At 40.4% G+C, this 20169-nt stretch overlaps 1 protein-coding gene across 1 annotated transcript; it reads left to right on the top strand.

Annotated features, from left to right (window-relative positions):
• Positions 1 to 1226: 1226 nt before the first annotated feature.
• LOC112561097 (sodium- and chloride-dependent GABA transporter 1-like) lies at positions 1227 to 16672 on the top strand. Its single transcript, XM_025233332.1, is given in 16 exon segments — positions 1227 to 1380; positions 2291 to 2417; positions 4767 to 4898; positions 6881 to 7082; positions 7674 to 7688; positions 8071 to 8203; positions 8345 to 8479; positions 9407 to 9510; positions 10311 to 10435; positions 11113 to 11225; positions 11750 to 11798; positions 11801 to 11886; positions 12771 to 12870; positions 15029 to 15129; positions 15372 to 15536; positions 15847 to 16672. Coding segments are annotated over 16 exon segments (1959 nt in total). The 5' UTR covers positions 1227 to 1368; the 3' UTR covers positions 16207 to 16672.
• Positions 16673 to 20169: the final 3497 nt, after the last annotated feature.

Raw genomic sequence — 20169 nt, 5'->3', positions numbered from 1 at the left:
CGCACGCACACACGCACTTTTCTCTCTCACACACACACAGACTGCGCGCTGGATGTTAGGCGGTCAGCTGCAAACCCCTCCCACTGTCAGCATATTAATGTTTAGTCAGATAATTAGCTTTCTCACACGTCGTGGTGCTCAGTTCATTATGCACAGGGTCTCGATCAAAACGGACTTGTAGAGGTGGACTACTGTCTGTCTGCCGAGACCAACGCTTTACCTCTCGCAAATGTCTCCACTGTTAGTCTTGGCGAGCCTAAACAATAAATGTGACTAAACCGGAAGCTGTGTGTACACCAACCTCGTTTTAGTAGTTAACTGGAAAAAAAATCGCCTACAATCAGTCCAGTAATACAAGTAATCAACCGGAGCACAGGTCGTCGCTTACACATTTATCGCGGGTATGGACTCGGTGTGTGTGTGATGACAGTACAGTGTGCACGAGTGGATGAGGACCGGGTAGTTTTCCTGGTTTCCTCCAGAAAAGTAGAGAAAAGGACGACAACCACCCCCAACCCACCCACCCCGCAAGATGGCCTCGGAATTAAACTAGATTAAACTCGGAATTCTCAAACTAGATGAGAAGATGAGAGGTAAACAAAGAAACAGCAGAAGGGTTTTATTTCCAAGTTGATTTGCCGAATAATGCCACATTGATGAAACAAACTTTACTGTCGATGGTCTAAAACAAAAATAATAACTGTTTAAAAGGTTAAGACTTTAACATTCATCTCTCTTCTGAGACCCAGCTGTTAAACTCCTATTCGCAGGCGTAGATGATCAAAAATGTTGATGGCGAAAACAATTAGAAAAAAATTGTTCTCGAAGGGTAAAGTACTCGCAGTGTTCTAGTTCTCCGGTTAATAGATACTGATTTCACTTAGGTACCAGCAGATACAACTACTACTACTAATCATCATCATCACTGTGTTTTCTTGGTCTTTACTAATGTGACCGGTTTTCAAGCAGATTTTGTGGAAACGAAACCGACTACAGATCTTAAATGTCGTTGATGTCGCTTGGCAACAACGACTACAGCACAAGTCTGTTGAAAAATGCACGCTCACAGCTTTCCGATGGCGAAGATAATTAAAAGAAGAAGAAGATAGTTTTTGCGAGGAAAAATACTTGCGAGGGTCCTGCAAGTCACTCGGTGTTAGACTGTGAAATTAATTCTGGGTAGAAGACTGTTGTTTTATCTTTTATGCTAATTATGCCCTGACCGTGCAACTCCTTTTGACCAAGTGCTGATATAAAACCCCTGCTACAGTCCTGCGCCTTTCTCTCATTTCATTTCACTTTGTCTTTCACTTGTTTGTACCTCCGTAACGCGGCGGATCCCTGCCCGGAGATCGTCTGCTTCTAGCCATGAGTAAAACGGTGAGACGAGTGCTTTCCAGTCTTCATTATAATGTCAAAACTCATTTTTGTAGCATGCTTGGACTTAAGTCGAGCAAGGAAGTCCAAGCAAAAGTTGTGAGAAAAACTGGGGCGACTGGTTTAATCAAATCACGTTTTAACTTTTTAAAATGCTGGAGTTAATACGATTCTCAGAATAACAAAGAGAGATGATTTTGCCAGTTCCATGTCTAACCAGACATGGCTAGTTTGAAACAAAGAATGTTTGAAAATTGCTTACAGATGACAAATAATCGGTTTTCTGATTGACACTAGGTAAAGTAAGATGATCCTTGACGTCTTTAAACAAGGTCTTGAAATCTGCTTGTTACTACCATTGTCATTATTTGTTTTCTCCTTGATCTGTAGCAGCAGTACATATTGAGCATGGCCACAGCTTGTTCCCCTTCTAGTCGGGATTGTGATGCTTGAGTGACAATCTTGATGGCATGTTCGCTAAATGTAAAGACTCTACCTTGCCCTGTACACGTGGAAGCATTATATCTGTTACGTTTATGCGTTGTCATGTTTGTCAGTGCAAATTGAATTTGGTGTTTATTTTTAAGAGAACTAGACGGCGCCTTTCTGCTTTATCGAACTCTGCTTTTTCGCTTGGTTTCAATCGGCTTACAAATTCTGTTATGGCTGATGTCATGTCCTTCTTTCCACTATATAGCATGTGTCAAACGTCCCAGTTTACCATATATTTCACTCATAAATTTATTACAGATTGTACTTGTTCAAAACTTCACTACTGTTTGTACTAAATTTCAGTGTATCTGAATAAAATAGTGTCTTCAAAGCTTATGTCCAAAAGTCTAGAATATCAAAGCAATTTGCGTTCTCATCTTTGAAGTACAACTATTTTTTAAAGTTTCATAAATGTAAACAGAAAGAAACTGTGGAGACAAGAGCAGTATGGGGCAGACAGCTGGAATTTATCCTGACTATGGTCGGCTATGCTGTTGGCCTTGGCAACGTCTGGCGCTTCCCTTACCTCTGCTACAAAAATGGCGGCGGTGAGTTTTTTGATTGCAGATTGCAGAATTGGTAAGTGTCATGTTTTAGAGACATATGTGCAGAATTCCGATTGACCTGATGTTCTGATGTACACGTGCCTTTGCGTCATGATCTTCTACTACTGCATTACTGATGATAGTTCTGCGATTCCGGTTGGTTCTTGATTCACGAGAACGCAAGAATCGCAAGTTCAATAAATTTAAGATTATCTAACAATGTGAGTATAGCAGAGCAATATGAACAATTCTTTTTAAATTGTATCATTAGCGTGGTTATGTGGAAAAAAGCACACATGAAACAGTGAAGCAAGTAAGGCCAGTGCTATGGAGGTTTAGTTTTTAAAGTCATCTTCACGAGAATGTGTTCTGACGACATATGAAATAGTGAGCTAAAATAAAGTTCCCTCTTAATAGTCTGTAGCCCGGGAATATTATAACGCCAATTACTATGACCATGTTATGCGAAATAAATACTCCATTTAACCATGAACCTTTGGTCTGGCCGGTCTTTTTTTGGATTGGTTGTAGAAAACCAAATGGTTGAAGTTAAGCTACGTGGACAGGTTATCTTTAATGATGTGGACCGAGGCAATTTGTTCCCAGGGATCTGAAGTCCCTCGGAAGCAGCAGGGAAAGAGGAGGAAGGTGGATGGAGGGAGGGCACTCCTCCGAGCTGTTGATTTTGAGCTTCGGGCCATCCGTCGCCAAGCAGGGTTAGCGCGTTTGACTCTCGAGAAGGGATGAGCACTCCTCACCTCCACCCCTCCCGTACCTGCACCGTCACACTCAATGCATCACATTAGCGGCGAGATGCGGCGGCCAGTTCAACATCCCGGTCAGCTCTCGCTCTCTCTCTTGCAACGGTGGCTCTGCCCTTTCTGTAACCTTTCACCTTTTCATCGTTCATTGTCGGTTTTGACATCTCGACAGCCTAGAGTTCGGACCTCCAAACGAACGTGGACATGGCCAAACTTGTTTATGCGCAGTGTGTGGGTTGGGGAAATGATGGTTTTTATGAACTCGTCGTAGACGACAACTGATTCGGACTGATATTAGATACGTCACACGCGGCTATCACTACACCCACTCTCTCAGGTACCTTCCCACGTAAGAGAGCAGCTACCACTCACCCTGTTCCCACTCACCCCAATCTTTCCTTTGTTAGCAGCCACCCAGAGTTGTCTCTTAATTGTCGCCTTAATTAAATGTCACGTTTAACCTGGGATGCTCAAAGTGAGCTCTCGCACACACACACTCATCATGGGAGGAAGATACCGCAGACACAATACTGGGACGTGCGTGTCCCGAGTCTGACTCCTCCACCTTTTCTCTGAACTGTTCGTGAATACATATCTGTTTGTGTAGATACATGGCGGCATGAATACAGTTTGTACTCATATTCATTCGCATCCTTTCGCATCCAGATATTTCTATTTGGTCTCTAAATTTTATTGGTTTATATTACAACGTGCTTTTTCTTTTGCTTTTTTTATACCCGAATGAAAGGTAAAATACACACCTGCTGTATCTGTCGTAGAGTGACGGTCTTTGGAGAGATTGGCTCTCAACTACTTAAAACTGTTTCATCTTCAAGCCGTACTCGGTTCATACATATTTCAAAACACTGTGAATTGTAAAAATGTCAGGGGTTAATAGAGTAGGAAAAAGTAAGAGTCAAACACGTTAATATAATCAACCTGATGTCAGAGGTGAATTCACTCTCCATTACCATGACTGATGATGCATGACAGAGCTGGTACGCGAAAGATAAGGCAGAGTCTCATTGTCACAATTTGGGGCGTGCAATTTGGTGTCACGATGTAACAAGCAAGTCATGGATGTATGTAATTATCTAGGTTTTCCTAAGCTCACGGACTTCGCATACCTCTGAATAAGAGATAAAAGTTAAACTTCAACTTTTCACTCACATACACACACATACACAGAGGAAAGGTGGTAAAAAAAAACAAACAACCGAGACATACACAAATCAAAAATCCAAAGAAAACAATAAAGTATCAATTGCAACACCAAAAAAGCAAAACTACAAATAACAGCTCGCGTGCATGAACACGAAGTGCTTATCTCCAGAACTAGGTCGCGTTCACCTGAAGAAATTTATGGATACAGTATAGCGGCTCAAATTGCAGTGAGGTGTTCTAAATTACAGCATGACATCTTACAGAGTAATATAGGGCCCTGCATTACAACACAGTCAATTAATTACCATACTACAGTATAGTCTCCTAATTGCAGCATAGTTTCCTACATAAATATATGGCTTATGTCCTAAACTTTGTTATATGACAGGCATACCAATATTACATATACATGTTTTTCCCTCTACAGGGGCTTTCCTGGTGCCGTACACATTGAGCCTGATTCTCCTGGGGATCCCAGTCTTTGGCCTAGAAGTCTCATTTGGACAGTTTGGTGGCCGCGGACCTATCAGCATCTGGGGCATCAACCCTTCGTTTAAAGGTGATCAGATGGCTTCATGTTCTATCAACACTCGTAAATATGAAGTTTTTGTTTTTCGTGTAGTATTTTGGTTTGTCGTTTGACCACGTCACAAGCTGACGTAGCTGTAACTGTCAGCCTAACAGACAGCAACCAAGTCGAAGTAATACACTTGACAAAAGTTCGAGAAAATGTGTCAGGAGACTACTTGACATTTTCGCAATTACTTGCGCGGCAACAGGTGGTAACAGATATTTCCGATCCAATCTCAGTCAAGTTTACTTTTAACATCCAATCAGTCTTAGTATTTATTATTTTATTGTTGATTGTCTGTTATGGATAGATTGTAAGACTTAAAAAAACGAAAGTAAACACTTCAATTCTTGTCTTCTGTCTTTAGATTTTACTATCAGATGATTGACTTTGTCATTTCGTCAGCACCTAAAGGGTTAACTATAAAAAAAATATGTGCACTGCTAAATAAAATGATTTTGCCTGAAGTTGTGCAAAAAAATGCAATAATGCCTGATAAATTTTTCCTACCAAGTAGTACGTCTCAGTAATTCAACACAGAAGTGTTTACTATTTGTGTTTATCAAGACCTTTTTTAGATTTCTGCGTGCTACAGTTTAAAAAACGAGAACTAATCCAGTTCTTGATTTAAAAAAAAACAACAACAGTAGAACAATCAACAGACTGTAAATTGACTTTAAATAAAACAAACAAAAAGCTTTGAAGTTGAAAGGCCGATACATCGAACAAAACCGCTTTAGAGGAAAGGAGCGCCTGTCGCCTGCTGCGAATTTGCACAAATAACGTTTTTGATGCTAAAAGAGACAGTCTGGCATTTGAAACTAACAAATGTTTTCAAACCTTTGGACTATATTTTTTTTTTGTAGCAAACACATACATCTTTTAGCATCGTTGTATCTTTGGAACGCATAATGATGAGCCGACACTAAGACCAGAAATAACCTTTACCAGTTGCCGGTGAGGGTCACATGCAAAAACGCGGATGGATACAACGAAAGGGTAGGGAGCACAGTGTCAGATATACGTATACAATTCTTTGATAATTTGGGTTTCTGGGCCAATTACATATATTTAGCACGCTCATCATTAGGCTTTCACTCATGCATGTACATACACGACATAACTACAGGCAGGCATCAAGCCATTACAATCTTGTCTATGCACGGATACGCGGATGCATCAAGCCAATAGTCACAATACGATTTTGTATAAGCGCGGATATGCATAGATACTAGAAAAGATCTACATTAAGCCTTTCGACACCATACAACCATGATACACACAGGGAGTGTTTGTGTGTGTGTGTGGAGGGGGGGATGTTTAATTCCTTCAAATGCTTTGTTCCGATCAAAGTTCAAACTGCAAACTTCAAAGAAACACAAGTGCAACATTTATTTTCTTTACCACCGGGTTAAGTTCATTTTCAAATAATTTCCAAAATGTGATTATATAATTACTCTTAATTTTCAAGCCCTCAAACATCGCCATTCTCACCTGCCACTAGGAAAGTAAAAAAATTACTCTTCTATACTGGGGAGCTTTGTTGCTTGTCAGCAGTATTTGTAACAGTGAGTGTGGTTCAGTTCAACAAATCTATGCATGTTTTCGATTAAGGTGAAGAAATATCGTTCATGTTGTCGTGATCAAGAAGCAATTTTTTTGCCCAGAATATGAAAGGGCTGATTTTGGAATACAGCCATACAGATTTTAACTTCATTTAGCAGCATCGACTGAAGTTAGAAAAAAAAAGTAAAGGTCCAAACCGAAAAAAATTAATATAATACTTCTCATGCTTCTTTGTCATAAAATACCAACGGAATATGTTTTTGTGGTATTTTGTGCTTTATTTCCAGCGAGTTTTTGCAGTCAGCTCGTGTTGCCCTTTAATCTTTTTAATTTTTGCCATGATATATATACTGTGATTCCCATAAACACCATCGCATCTATGAGCTGTTGATGATTTGTGGCAGGTGTCGGATATGCTGCAGTCATCTCCACCGTCCTGGTCGCCATCTACTACAACGTCATTATTGCGTGGTCGTTGTACTACCTGGTGTCGTCTATGACGTCAGTGCTGCCCTGGTCCTTTTGCAATGACTGCAGATGCATTCTGTACAACTTCATGCAGAACACCACATTAGAAGCAAGGAAATGCAAGCCAACTGAATTGCTGTAAAAATAGTTCATTTGTTTGTGCGTGTGTATCTGTCTGTCTGTGCTGTGCATGCGCACGCGCGCGTACTCAAATTTTGTTTTTAAGAAAACAAGCCTTTATTTTCTGTTATTCTCATTAATTCTTACCGAAACAGCTCAACAATGTTTTAATCTTTTGACAATGCTTGCAGCTAGTCTATTAATGATCACATGACCTTTTAAATGATATTTAATATCTCGTCAGGAAAAATGAAAAAGTGCAAGGACTAGGAATGGCGAACGCATTTATTAATGTGTTAGACCTTAATTGCCATTCAGTTATAAAGAAATCGTCTGACCGATTCTGCTTTCCTTAACCAACAATGATTTCATTCTCGGTGATAAGCCAAGTAGATCCCTCTAAAAATAAAACCAATGATTGATATCGAGTTGATATTTTTCAAAATTTCGTCTCCTTAAAGGCCATTTCATATTATTTTTGAGTTAATTCAGAAACAATTCTATCGTGAATTTCTACGTTTTCTTCTTATTTTTACACACGAGAAACTACTCCGTTGTTTCTTATTTTATCAACAGCCGGATTCACTGAAAAGGATGCCTTGTCCCGAGTGAGATTTACTTCAAGTAAGCTTAACAGGGACCTTTTCTGTGTTTATATCACATATAAAGGTGGTTCTTGCATGTGAGCAATAAAGGAACTGTAAAGTTTTCCTGCGTTCGGCCACGAACTTGCTTTACTGACTGCTTGCAGACGATTTTTTTCAGTTAACTACTAAAACCAGACTGGCGTAGACAAAGCTTCCGGTTTAGTCACAGGCTCGCAAGAGGCTAAGCGTTGGTCTCGGCAGACAGACAGCAGTCCACCTATACACATCCGTAGTTTGGCACAACTTTTTTTTCTAAATGCATAGACGCTTTCTGAATTTAAAAAATAAGAGTGAATGGGTAAAAGAAACATAACTCTGTCTACTGACTAACGAAGTGGATGACTTGGCCTCTTTCCTAGCGAGAGGGTCTTGAACAAGACGTCGAGCATTGCCGAGGCGGGAGAGCTACAAACGCATCTTACCGTCGCCAACTTGTTTGGGTGGGCCTTGGTGTTGATCGTGCTCTCCAAGGGTATCCAGTCTCTGGGAAAGGTAGGAAATCCACGTGAAATCACACTCTGTACATTTTTTGGTGTTTTTTTTTTTTTTACGAGTTCTCACAGTTTCAAAATAAACTCTTAGTATGATGATGATGATGATGATGATTTTTTTTTAAATTTCATTTTTATATAGGTGGTGTACTTCACAGCCTTGTTCCCTTACGTGCTGCTAACCATACTTCTCGTCAGAGTGGCCATGCTGGACGGAGCGCTGGAGGGTGTCGCCTTCTACTTGACCCCAGACTGGTCTCGCCTGGCAGATGCCAATGTTAGCTCTCCTTTCAGATGCGAAATCGATCTCTCTCACCTTCACGACAGAATTCCTGTCACAGATGGACAGACAACTCTCTCTCTCTTTCTTTCTCTTTCTTTCTTTCTCTTCTCTTCTCTTTCTCTCTCTCTTTCTCTCTCTCTTTCTCTCCTCTTTCTCTCTCTCTCCTAGCTGGGTTGTTGATGGCCCATGCACATTTGTGGTAAAGATTCTCTCGTGAAGTCTCATGTGCTGCTTACCGCGAGATGCTAATCATGTTTGTTTTATCGCATGTGCGTATGCAATACGAATCCGCTTAACAGAGATATAGTTAAATACTCCGGCTCTTTTCAAACGAAATTAACTTCCTTCTAAAATTCGATTATCCTTAGACACTTGAGCCATTACGAATGTGCAGACAGACAGAAACAAACGCGTCACCTCTGGGACTTGCAGTCAACAATCAACAATAGACAGTCCATTAATAAATGTAATTTCTTGTAGCTTACTGTCTGCATGAGGCCAATTACCTCGTTTTTAGGGTGTCGTGCGACATCTCTTCTTGAGAACTCAGGTGCTGTGTGTCTTAATTTCTAATGTTTTTTTTTTTTTTGCGTCTCTTTGGTATGATGATGATGATGAAGTTGTCTTGCTTCTGTCGATAACTGTTCTTTGCGACTTGATTATCTTCAGCAATAAAAGTGGACGTTTTGTATGCGTGCATGTATGTGCGCGTGCACCTGTATTGTATGTCGAAGATTGGGAGGGGGAGAATGTCCCTGAAAATGAGGACAATTACCACAATCTTTACAATTGTTTTGTAAGTAATCGAGTGCGTTTAATCCGTTTTATTTATCTCTTCCACAATCTTCTGCAAACTGTTCTTTTTAAGAGTAAGCGATGTGCAGGATCTGCAAGCACCTGTAGATATCTCACTCTTTGCAGGTATGGAGCGACGCCGCCGTCCAAATTTTCTTCTCTCTCAGCGCCTGCCAGGGCGGCCTCATCGCCTTGTCCAGCTACAACAAGTTTAATAACAACGTGCTCAGGTAAGCATGGAAACAGAGGCACTTTACTGTCCCTCTCGACCCTCCCAACCCACCTTAAAAAAAAAGAGAAAAACGAAAAACAGAGTGGCACGGTATTGCAGTGGGTAAAACACGTAGTCCTTGCTGCAGTGAGGCTTGTACGGTCCTGGTTTCAAATCTCTTCTTGGAGACAAGTAGCTTTTTCTAGACTTTACCCAAATCACATGGCTAGCCTTCGGAGATTTTCTTCTGTTACACCGTTTCCTTCTCTAAAGTGCAAAGTCACAAACAGGTGATTTTTAAAAAAAGGTGAACAAGAAAAAAAATCAATAAATAAACCATCAAACAAGCTAACCAACCAAATTATCCAACAAAACCGCAAGGACAAAACAGAGTTCTCTTCCCCTTCGTAACCTTGGTTTATGTGCACCTGTCTTTGTTTTAAGAAGGCGGACTTGTCCGATGATGTTTCATCGCAAGAGTTGCAGCTCGCAGTGTATTTTTTGATATATATATATATCTCAAAAACATAAAGTATTGTTCGTTCACCAAAGATATGTGTGTCGATTTCTGTGGGATCAGATGGTAACTGCAGCCAATTCACAGCAAAACAAAAACAATCTTTTCCGGAGATCATCAACCCCAAGCATTGTCACAGATGTCTACGAAGGATGTTCGAAAGGTTCTAAGCCTCACCAGAAAGAGTTGCAGAAACAAGACACTTTTTCCCAATTTTTCTTTATAGTCCCCTTTGACATCAATGCACTTAGTCCAACGCGCGGTGCTATCTTTATACATGATTCATCCTCTGCCTGTCGTAGGGACTCGCTGATGGTGCCAATCATCAACTGCATGACGAGCTTCTACGCTGGTTTTGTCGTCTTCAGCGTGCTGGGCTACATGGCCAAGATTCGCGGAGTAGGGGTTGGGGACGTGACTAAAGGAGGTAAGCCTCCACATTCTTGTCTTTCGTCTTGTCTACATCAGCAGTACACCAATATCAACATATGTACATGTACTTTCAATAGTTGCTACAGGCAATCCACTGGCGTTACTATTAGCGCCTGTCGCCAATGCAGTGAGACTGTCTTGGGTTCAGATCTCGTCTCGGGCACACTGTTCTTTCTCTGCATGTGGCCTTAGTCGCTGGCGCGGCGTGAAACACTAATTTCCCTCCTCCTCCATGTCTTATTCACACTACGTAAAAGCTAAAACAAATTACTTTTAAAAATGCAAAGATAGTTTCATGGCATTTTAACTGGTCTGTAACAGTTGAACTTTTCTTCTAGCCATGCCACTAAATCCACTCGTGCTTTTCCTTTCATGCACAACACAAACAGAATTATTGCTGATAACAAACGCTTATAATAATCTGTAAAATTCAGAAGTTAAATACCGCTAAATATAAACGTTAACAATGGAGAATAATAAATAAGTTTTCTGTGTTTTCATCGCTACTTAAAGTCAGGTACACCTGAAATTTTAAGAAATATATTCACATAACGACATGTTTACCGGGTATTTCTTAAGTTTAACCCAGCGAACTTAAATCAATTTTTCCACAAATAACTAAAATATGTACAATTAAAGACTATGTGTGCGAAATTTGTGTGTGTGTGACAGGTCCTGGACTTGCATTCGTCGTCTACCCCGAAGCATTATCACAGATGCCTATTTCTCCCCTCTGGGCTGTCCTCTTCTTCCTCATGATCTGCATGCTTGGCTTCAGTACAGCGGTATGGATCTCTAGTCCTCCATTTGCATGTGTGTCTGTCGACGCAATAACATGTCTCTTAGTTTATTTATTCTCTTCTTGTGATTTCTAATGTACATTTCTCACGCATTCTACACCTCTACACTGTGTACACCTCTCTATGGTCTCCGTACAGTTCTCATGTTTCCTCGTCTGTCATACCCGTAGGCTCCCACATTGTCATTTACAGAACTGATGTGTCTTGCACAGATTTCCGAAATCTCTTGCGCAGCTCTATTATATAATTTTGTATGCTTCTCTGGTGTGTCTTGCACAAGTCTTCAATGTGTTTTCGTCTACGTTTATGTTTTGAGAATTCTCTTATGTGTCTTTACGCAGCTTTCGGGGTGTGATCCAGTTCTGTGATGTATTTTGTACATTTTTTGTGTCTTGCGATATTTTGTACAGCTCCCTCATGTGTCACGAGCACGACTGTAGTGTGCCTTACACATTTTCTTACCTCTGACATGTTTTGCACAGTTCTCTGACATGTGATGTGTCTTGCAGTTCTCTGCTGTGGAGACAATCATGACATCATTCATTGACGAGTTCCCTAACGCCTGAGCGGCAAAAAGCGGGCGTTTATCTTCAGGGCTTGTGTTTGCGCACTGGGCTTCATCCTCGGGCTTCCGATGGTCACTCAGGTGAGTACAGGTGGACAATGAACCTTCTTCATGCACAGTTCTTCCGGTTTTGCAAAACGAGGCCACATGGTTACGAGAAAGACTGAGAGTTTCGCGAAGTCAAACCGCACAGGCACTGCCTGTGTACCGTTCCGTACAGATGATGACAGAGGGTGGCCATAGTATCTTTCAGTTGCAAGTGACTAAAAAAAAACTTTTAAAGCTTTGAATTTCGAATTTGGGGAAAACAAAAAAGCACGCTTTCAATGTACTTGAATGATGGCACAGAAATATCAGAAATATGAAAGTGCACACGGAATAATCCATACCAGACATATGGGGTAAAGTCAATTATTCATGTCAGAGGCATAATCTAAGTCCTTCATGTTGAAAGTACAAGGGGAACATAAAAAAATATCCCTAACCTCTGTTATAATATACCAATTACAAAGCGGTGTCACACAGACATATTATCTTGCAAGCGAAGCAAAAATCCAGTTTCAATCAGTTGATTTCTTTTCAAGTCCTCATTTTTAATCGAAATGTGTGAACGTGGAGGGAATTCCAACTCCCCTTTTACGGACTTTCTGATACATAGATCAGTGCTGATATATTTCGGTGGCCACACTCTGGCTATTACACAACCCATGAAGACTCGGTCTGGTTTCAAGATAGCGCTTGCATGAATATGTCCATACCACACTACTGACACGAACGCTTTAGCAATCTTATTTTTGGATGACCAGTGAAGTTCCAAAATACTCAAACAATCCATTTTATGGGGCTGTAACGTGTTTGCATACATGCATTTACGGCATTCTGCTTGTTCTAGTTGTCCTTTCGTGAGTAAGAACTGTGGTCAGTGAGAGAAAGGAAGAGACCTACTTTTTCTGACCTTATTTCAGGGAGGCTCCTACATCCTCGACGTCGTAGACGGCTACGTTGTCGGCTTCCCAACGCTCTTTGTCGGCCTCTTTGAACTCGTCTGCATCGCGTGGGTGTACGGTGAGCACGTCGTGACAGGCCCTAGTGCCCTGTCTTTCTCGTGTTACTGTGTGCTGCTATGTGTTACTGTGTTCTGCTGTGCCTAACGACTGAACAAACAGCAGAAGACCTCGGAATAGAATTATAACTTCTACTGCATAACTCATTCCGTAAGAAAGCAAAGTCACAGAATAAATTTTGTAATATGACTCATTACAGTGTTGACCATTGTGATCATGAAAATGACTTTGATTTTCTCTTCTGTTGTTTGCTGTTCATTATTTATCATTTTTTCACATCGAGACCTCTATTAAGATTGATTTATTTGGCTACACATGCTCTTTTTTGTCGTCTGGTTTTTTTTTTTAAATTAATGATCATTGATGGTAATGATAATGACTAAAATTTAAAGTAATAATATTTCCTAAGACTGCAATTGCCCATTATGATAAAACTGAATGTAAATATAATCTTAACCAACAAATCACGGAAACGTTGACTATTGTGGCAATGCTGACAACTGTGGTAATGTTGACTAAGTATAATAACTGACTATGGATGGGCGCCCAGCCATTTTGAAAAATATTTCGTTTCCAGAAAAACACTCATATTCACTGCAAGTCGTGAATGTCTTCTGCCTATAGCGAAGGTCGTCTAAGGTGACTTCCGTGGCAAGCTGACACACTCATGTACTGCCTGGGACACGGTCTGTTTCTTGGCTTTAGCGGCCGAAGCAGTAATACCATTCATGGAATGCTCGAAGTCGAGAGTGCATAATCGTGAAAATTTACAAGGCACTGAGAGCAGGTTCAAACATGAACACGAGTTCGAGTTGCTCATGCAAAGAATGCAGGCTTTATGAACGGAGCTAATAATGGAATGAAACGTAAAGGCCAGGTCCCCTAATCTTTGGGTTTTGGCTGAGATGTTACAGACCACTCTCTTATACTTGTCAGTTTTCTGTGAGAACAATGCCCCGTCTTCTTCCCCTCTCACTACTTACCTTTCCCAACTCTTATGGAGTCAGATACCCATATCCGACAGCTGGGTAGACTTGGGGAAGTTCCCTGCGCCATACAGATATCGAACCGGCGCACCTACGGGCTTAGACACCAGTGCTCTAACCATTCGGCTCTCCCCTTTCCCAAGAATGGAATTACCAGAGGAAGGAGTCTGATTCTTGTGTGAGCATGAAGGAATCTCATGCGGCTTACGAAAGCCTGCGCTCACTGAGGAAATTTCGCAACAACGAAAAAAAGACACCTGAGGCAAGCTGAGTTTAGACAGGCAGTTGAGGTGAAATAAAATGGTCACTCTTCGCAAGGCCATCTTCTTGTTCACTACATCTGATAGCTAAGAAGATATGTCATTTTATTTGTTAGATATTGGTACATGTCTCCATCGCATGAAGAAAAAATAAGATGAGAATTGAAGGACATAGTGGAGTAGTATAAGTAGACTTACTAACAGCAGCAGCAGCTGAAGAAATAGCCTTCGTGAATGGAGCAGGAAGGAAGAGAAGGCCACCGTCTGCTCACGAGCTGCATCAAAGAGATTTATGAGATTCATGCACTGCTTGTTTAGACTGAAAGAGTAGTGGAGAGATGGGCGCCGACAAGTGTAAAAAGCCCAGATACATGACCATAGCTACAGGGCTCGATAATGCAAACAGAAAACAAGCCATGGCAAAGCAGCGTCATCAAATATGCTAACCTGTTTAGACAAGCATCTGACAATCCGCATTCTGTTGTACAAATACGAGACGTAGACTCTGACTACTAAATTCTGTTGTACAAATACGAGACATAGAAACTGACTACTAATACAGAAAAAAATCCAGATATTTGAAACAAGGTCCCTAAGAAAACTTTCAAATCCCTTACATGGAACGCAAAACCCACACATTTTTGCGCAGCACGGGCGCCTTCACGACTTTCTCAGCGAAGGTCCTTCAGGGTACCTTGAAGGATAGCTTAAGCCCAGGTAGAGGAAGAACTGGGTGGCAATCGTGAAGGAGTGAGCTGTTCGTTCCGTCCAGAACTTTCTCAAGACAGGCCTAAGTAGTAAGCCTAATCCTCCGACAACCAGTGGTCAGCTGGTATCAGTCAAAGAAGGAAATATGAATGAAAACGATGATGGTGATGGCGCCTAGTAAACCTCCTGTTGTCTTATATTTCAGGACACAAAGAATTCAGTAAGGATGTGAAGGCTATGATCAAGCGCGGACCATACAAATATTTTGTCGTCTGCTGGGTTTTCGTCTCGCCGCTCTTATTGGTGGTATGGAACATTTTGCCATCTTCTTTCATTTTAGTAATTAAATGCATTCATTTTTATTTTACGTGTATCTCAGCTCAACTGTCATAGATAAAGAACAAATTTGTCAGTGTCCTGACCGCCTGACAAAGATGACTGAAGCAAATCAAAACAAGGATTTAAAATGTTTTCCTGGTTTTTACATTCCTTTTTTGTTCAACTACGAACAAGAAATTTATATTTCACTATTTTCGTTTTGCGTAAAGGGCATAATCATCTTTAAGGCCTATCAGTACGTGCCGCTGACAGCAAACAAGGAGACTCATTTCCCCTGGTGGTCAGAGATGATGGCATGGGGCTGTGCACTATTTCCTATTTCCTTCATCCCCGGTTGGTTTTATTACTACACCTGCACAGGCGGTCTCTGGAAGGTAAGCGAGAATTTACCTAATACAACCATATTTTTCTTTCTTTCTTTCCTTCGTATTCTGTCATGTATACAAATAAAATATGAACTATAAAAGAATTAAAAAAACTGTATTAATGAAGAATAAAATCAAATACAGAAAACACAAAGAGTAACCAAATAACAAAAAAAAAAAAAAAGAACAAGAGCTGAGCGTAACATGATATTGAAAAGGAAGGGTGTGAAAAAGGACTGGCATTATAATTCCGCATGGCTGGCTAATCTTAGCGTAGTTCTGGAAGAATATGGCTGTTGGTGATTTGCATGCTGTCCAGAAAATTCGCGAGCTGAATATGCCGCTGGAATCATGGACAAGCCGCCGCCAGCTGTCGCAAATAGATGACTCCAGCAGAGAGAACGGCAAGAGTGAAAGGGAGGACGATAGAAAAGACGGCATGCAGGAGGTGTGCAACGACGGCGACAACGAAGGCACGAAGCTTCCACAGATTGTCATCGCCCAGGGGCTGGACGGGAGCCCGAGGCCGCTCAACGTGCGAGTCACTGCACAGCACTACCCGAATCTTGCGGTCTTGGACAACATGACCATTGCTCAGCAAACCCCTGGTAACGCAGCGTTTGACAACCCGGCTTACGTCGCACATGGTCCTGATGATGTGGCCCAGACGCGCTTCTGATGGCTTGACAGTGCCTGCGGAGTCAGTCTTTTTTTTTTTCCCCTTATCGCCAGGTCGAGATTCGCAGACCTTACACAAGCGGATGCAAAATCTTTCGTGTCACCTGACAAACAATGATTCAGTAGGAATGTCAGAATATATCCATGAATGTGCATGTTTGTCTGCGTGTGTGTGAAAGAGAGAGTAAACAAAATAATCGGTTACACGAGCAAACGAAAAAAAGTGAAAATGATCCTATGAAATATCTTTTATATCAAAAGATAGAAATCATGTATACGTGTTAAAATAATCCATTAGAATTGCGTGCGTCTTTTTAAAAGTTCCATGTTTTTATGAATGTTCAAATCTGTTTCTGATTATTCAGTATTTTTAACCGAACTGTTATCGAAAAACAGAATGAGCAATTAATCCAGAACAAAAGAGAAAGAATGGTCACTTCAGTGATTAAACCTCTGATGAGCAGACACCACTGTCCGTTTTTATTTGTACTGTAAGCGTGTACTGTACTGGGTGAAGAGTAGTTTTAAGAGAACTAGAAATGATTGGAACCAGTGTCACGGGAAAAAAAGTTTCTCGTGGGCGTCTGGTATGTTTAACGTACCCCAAACTTGTGTGTGTAATTATCTTTCGTATTTCTAAAATATTATGAAGGTAACAAACTAGTTCAGTAATCGTCTAATTTTGATCAGCACATATCTCTTGTTTAGACTGCAGCAGAAGACAAACAAATAAAAAATCATTCATTGTGCCCAGTGGTGTTGATTTTCTCAGGTTTGCTGAAAGCTTTCTATGCCATCTTTTTTTTTTAATCCACACCCGAAGCCGAGCCCGTTGTCTGATGAAATCCAAGACTTTCTTAAACTCAGCTTTCCACTGGTAACGTAAAATTAACACATTGATGATGTATGATTTTCAGTCTGTGCCGCAGCATGGAAGTTTATCCTGTGTCGGTTAATTGCAGTTGCAAATCAGCCTTCCTCGATTTCCTCATAGGCAAACTTTGAATTCCGTGACTTTTGATTTAGACCTAGAAAATTTGTGCTCATTTTACCATGACTTTTCTATACTTCAAAGTGAACTAGCTATGCAGCCAGACCTGACGGGAGTGGGGGGGGAATGTACCTGTCAGAGTCCTGGGGACTTTTTTCTATAGAGCGGGGTACAAGTTTGATCCTTTAACTCCATTTGTCCTCATTTTCTAACCACTCACGCGCAAACAACCTATGTTTATGTAGTGTTGCAGGTCCTAGTGCACTTGCCCTAATGTTCGCATTCTATGTTACGTTACTGCATGAAATGAAGTTATTGACAATCAAATTGTAAGCATATTCTTTATACTGGGAAAATAATTTATGATCACAATTACAAATAAGTGGTCCGGAGAGGTTATCTGCCTCGGGGCTCGAGCTGGCGCTCGGCGGCACTGTACGCAGTTTAGTATGCTAAATATATTACTGGCGCAATCAGACTACAATGATGCATGTTCACAAGCGTTGAAACAAAAATACTAAGGTGACCAGACGTCCCGCATTAGGCGGGACAGTCCCGCTTTTGACCTCGTGTCCCGCCTGCTCATCTGGCTAGACGCCCAATGTCCCGCTTTCTGGCAAGTCCATCAAATGTCCAGGTTGTCTTTAAAAATCACTTTTTTCGGCGTTCTTTGACCGTGACGACACCATCATCGGCACGTGTCCCGCTTTCGCCCCCGAAACGTCTGGTCACCTTAAAAAATACCCTTGATGCGCATTTAATTTTAGATTGCATATTTGAGTCGCACGAGCTCAGCATTTCCCAGATATTCAGTGATGCACGGATGTCAACAAAACCAAAAAATACAAGTATAAATGCATCTAGCATTTACACCAAAACCAGTCCTCCTAGCCAATGACTTCGTCAGAAATTTATTTTAAAATATTTATGTTGTGTACATCATTTACGGTATTGTTGCATGCTCCATAATGGTTGGTTTTTTTAGTAGGAAAGTGCTTCGACCTTGCGGCGATTTCTCACTATGGGGGGAGGAAACCGGAGTACCCGGAAAAAACCCCTGACGCTCAGCGCTGCCAACAGGTGTCCCGAGACGAGATCAGAAACCTGAACCACTCGCTGAAGTGGTGACAAGCGAGTGTTTTAGCCACTACACTACCGGGTGCCCCTCCAAATAAATAAGGGAAGATGCCCCTCTATGTATTGCTATGCATCCAAACCCATTGGTATTCCATATATGGAACCTGACAGAAACGCTTTCCCCTTCTTTTAAACGCTTTGTCCGCTCTTCTTTTAGAGTGCAATTTTACACCTGCTTTTTAATTAAAAATATCTAGAAGATGTTTTAAAATTACAACAAAAATTGAGAAATAGTGTATATTTTATGGAAAAGGCCAAACAGGATTAGTGAAGATTAAAGGGAAGTAACTATGGTCTGCTCAATTTAAGATTAGATTCCCATGGACCGTATTTTCGATTTTCAGATTTTCAAACTAGGCAAAATGTGTTAAATAAATGAAAAATTAACCAAATCTCTAACAAAAAATTAACTAGTATAAACTAAGCAAAACAAAAAACAAAAAAACAATTAAGTGACAGCACACAAATTTTCTTGTTGGTTGGTTGGTTGGTTGGTTTATTGGGTAGGAAAGTGTTTCCACCTTGCGGCGATTTCGCACTATGGGGGAGAGGAAACCGGAGTACCCAGGGTAGAAAAGAAAACCCAACACCCAGCCCTGCAAACAGATTCACATACAGACGAGATCTGAACCTTGAGCTGCTCACTGCAGTGGTGACAAAGAGTCTTTTAACCATTACACTACAGGGTGCCCCTCAAGTTTCTCAGTCTACGAGCATTTTAAGCAATCTTTTACAAATAGTTTAGAACGGTAATTTTCTTAACTCAAAAAAAAAAAAAATAAATAAAAGGCAAACAATAATTTACTTCATTAAAGTCTTTAAAATTTGGAAAATAATTTACAGATAAAACAAGGTTTACACTTTTATAAAATACTTTAACATGTCCCAATATTAAAATTAAGGTTTATATTTATATATTGAGATCTAAATTAATGTTAATAAACTTAAACTACAGTTTCAAATAATCACATTTCAGATAAGATCAAAGTGTTGAATTTGTCCTCTGAGGTGGCACACAGTTTTAGGCAATCTACATAAGCAGCCTTAGCAACCATCAGTTTCAAAACTGTTAATGCCAGACTTATTTTTGTCAGCACAATTTTTTATAGGTATTTGCGAGACATATCTAAAAGGCATAAGAGTGATCATTTATCAAAATTCCCAAACATGCTTCATTGTTTTCATAAGTTTTAAGGTTTAGAAATATACTCTAGGTCTAGCCCTAAAAGGATTAACTAATGATATTAACTATATTAACTTGGGGACTTCCAAAAGTACGAGGGTTTTTTTTTTTTGTTTTGTTTTTGAAAGACCAACAGACTTTTGGTCACCCCTACCTTAAAACAGAGTACCCTCCTTCTTCAGTTCCCAAGCTTTTTTTATTGACATTAAAATGTCAATGGAACAATTTTCAATAGTTATGTTATGGCTGTCATACCCTGTATATGCAATATCAGTCTAATACAGCCAAAATCATTTAGTTTCTAAGACTACACCTTGAAGAATCTTAAGTCCAATCAAATAGTTGAAGATGAGGCATTTGTGCTAAAATAAATGTGCACTATTGTATGTGAAAGGAATTGTAATTCCCTGACACCTGTACTCCCAAAAGAATGGACATATTCAGAAAATACAACACTCAATGCAATTGAAAGCTAGGTGTGGGAGGGATGACATGCAAAGTTAATAAGTAAAACGGCATAAATAAGAATGCAGCATGCACATAATAATAATATCAGCATATTCCCTCGACATACTTTACGTGAAGTACACAGATATAAGAATCAGTCAAGCTTTACATGTCTTACTTTCTCTCATGCAATCAAAAACCAGAAA

Source organism: Pomacea canaliculata, linkage group LG1 (genome assembly GCF_003073045.1).
Source record: "Pomacea canaliculata isolate SZHN2017 linkage group LG1, ASM307304v1, whole genome shotgun sequence".
NCBI classification, from domain to species: domain Eukaryota; kingdom Metazoa; phylum Mollusca; class Gastropoda; order Architaenioglossa; family Ampullariidae; genus Pomacea; species Pomacea canaliculata.
This window is presented reverse-complemented; position numbering and strand designations above follow the sequence as displayed.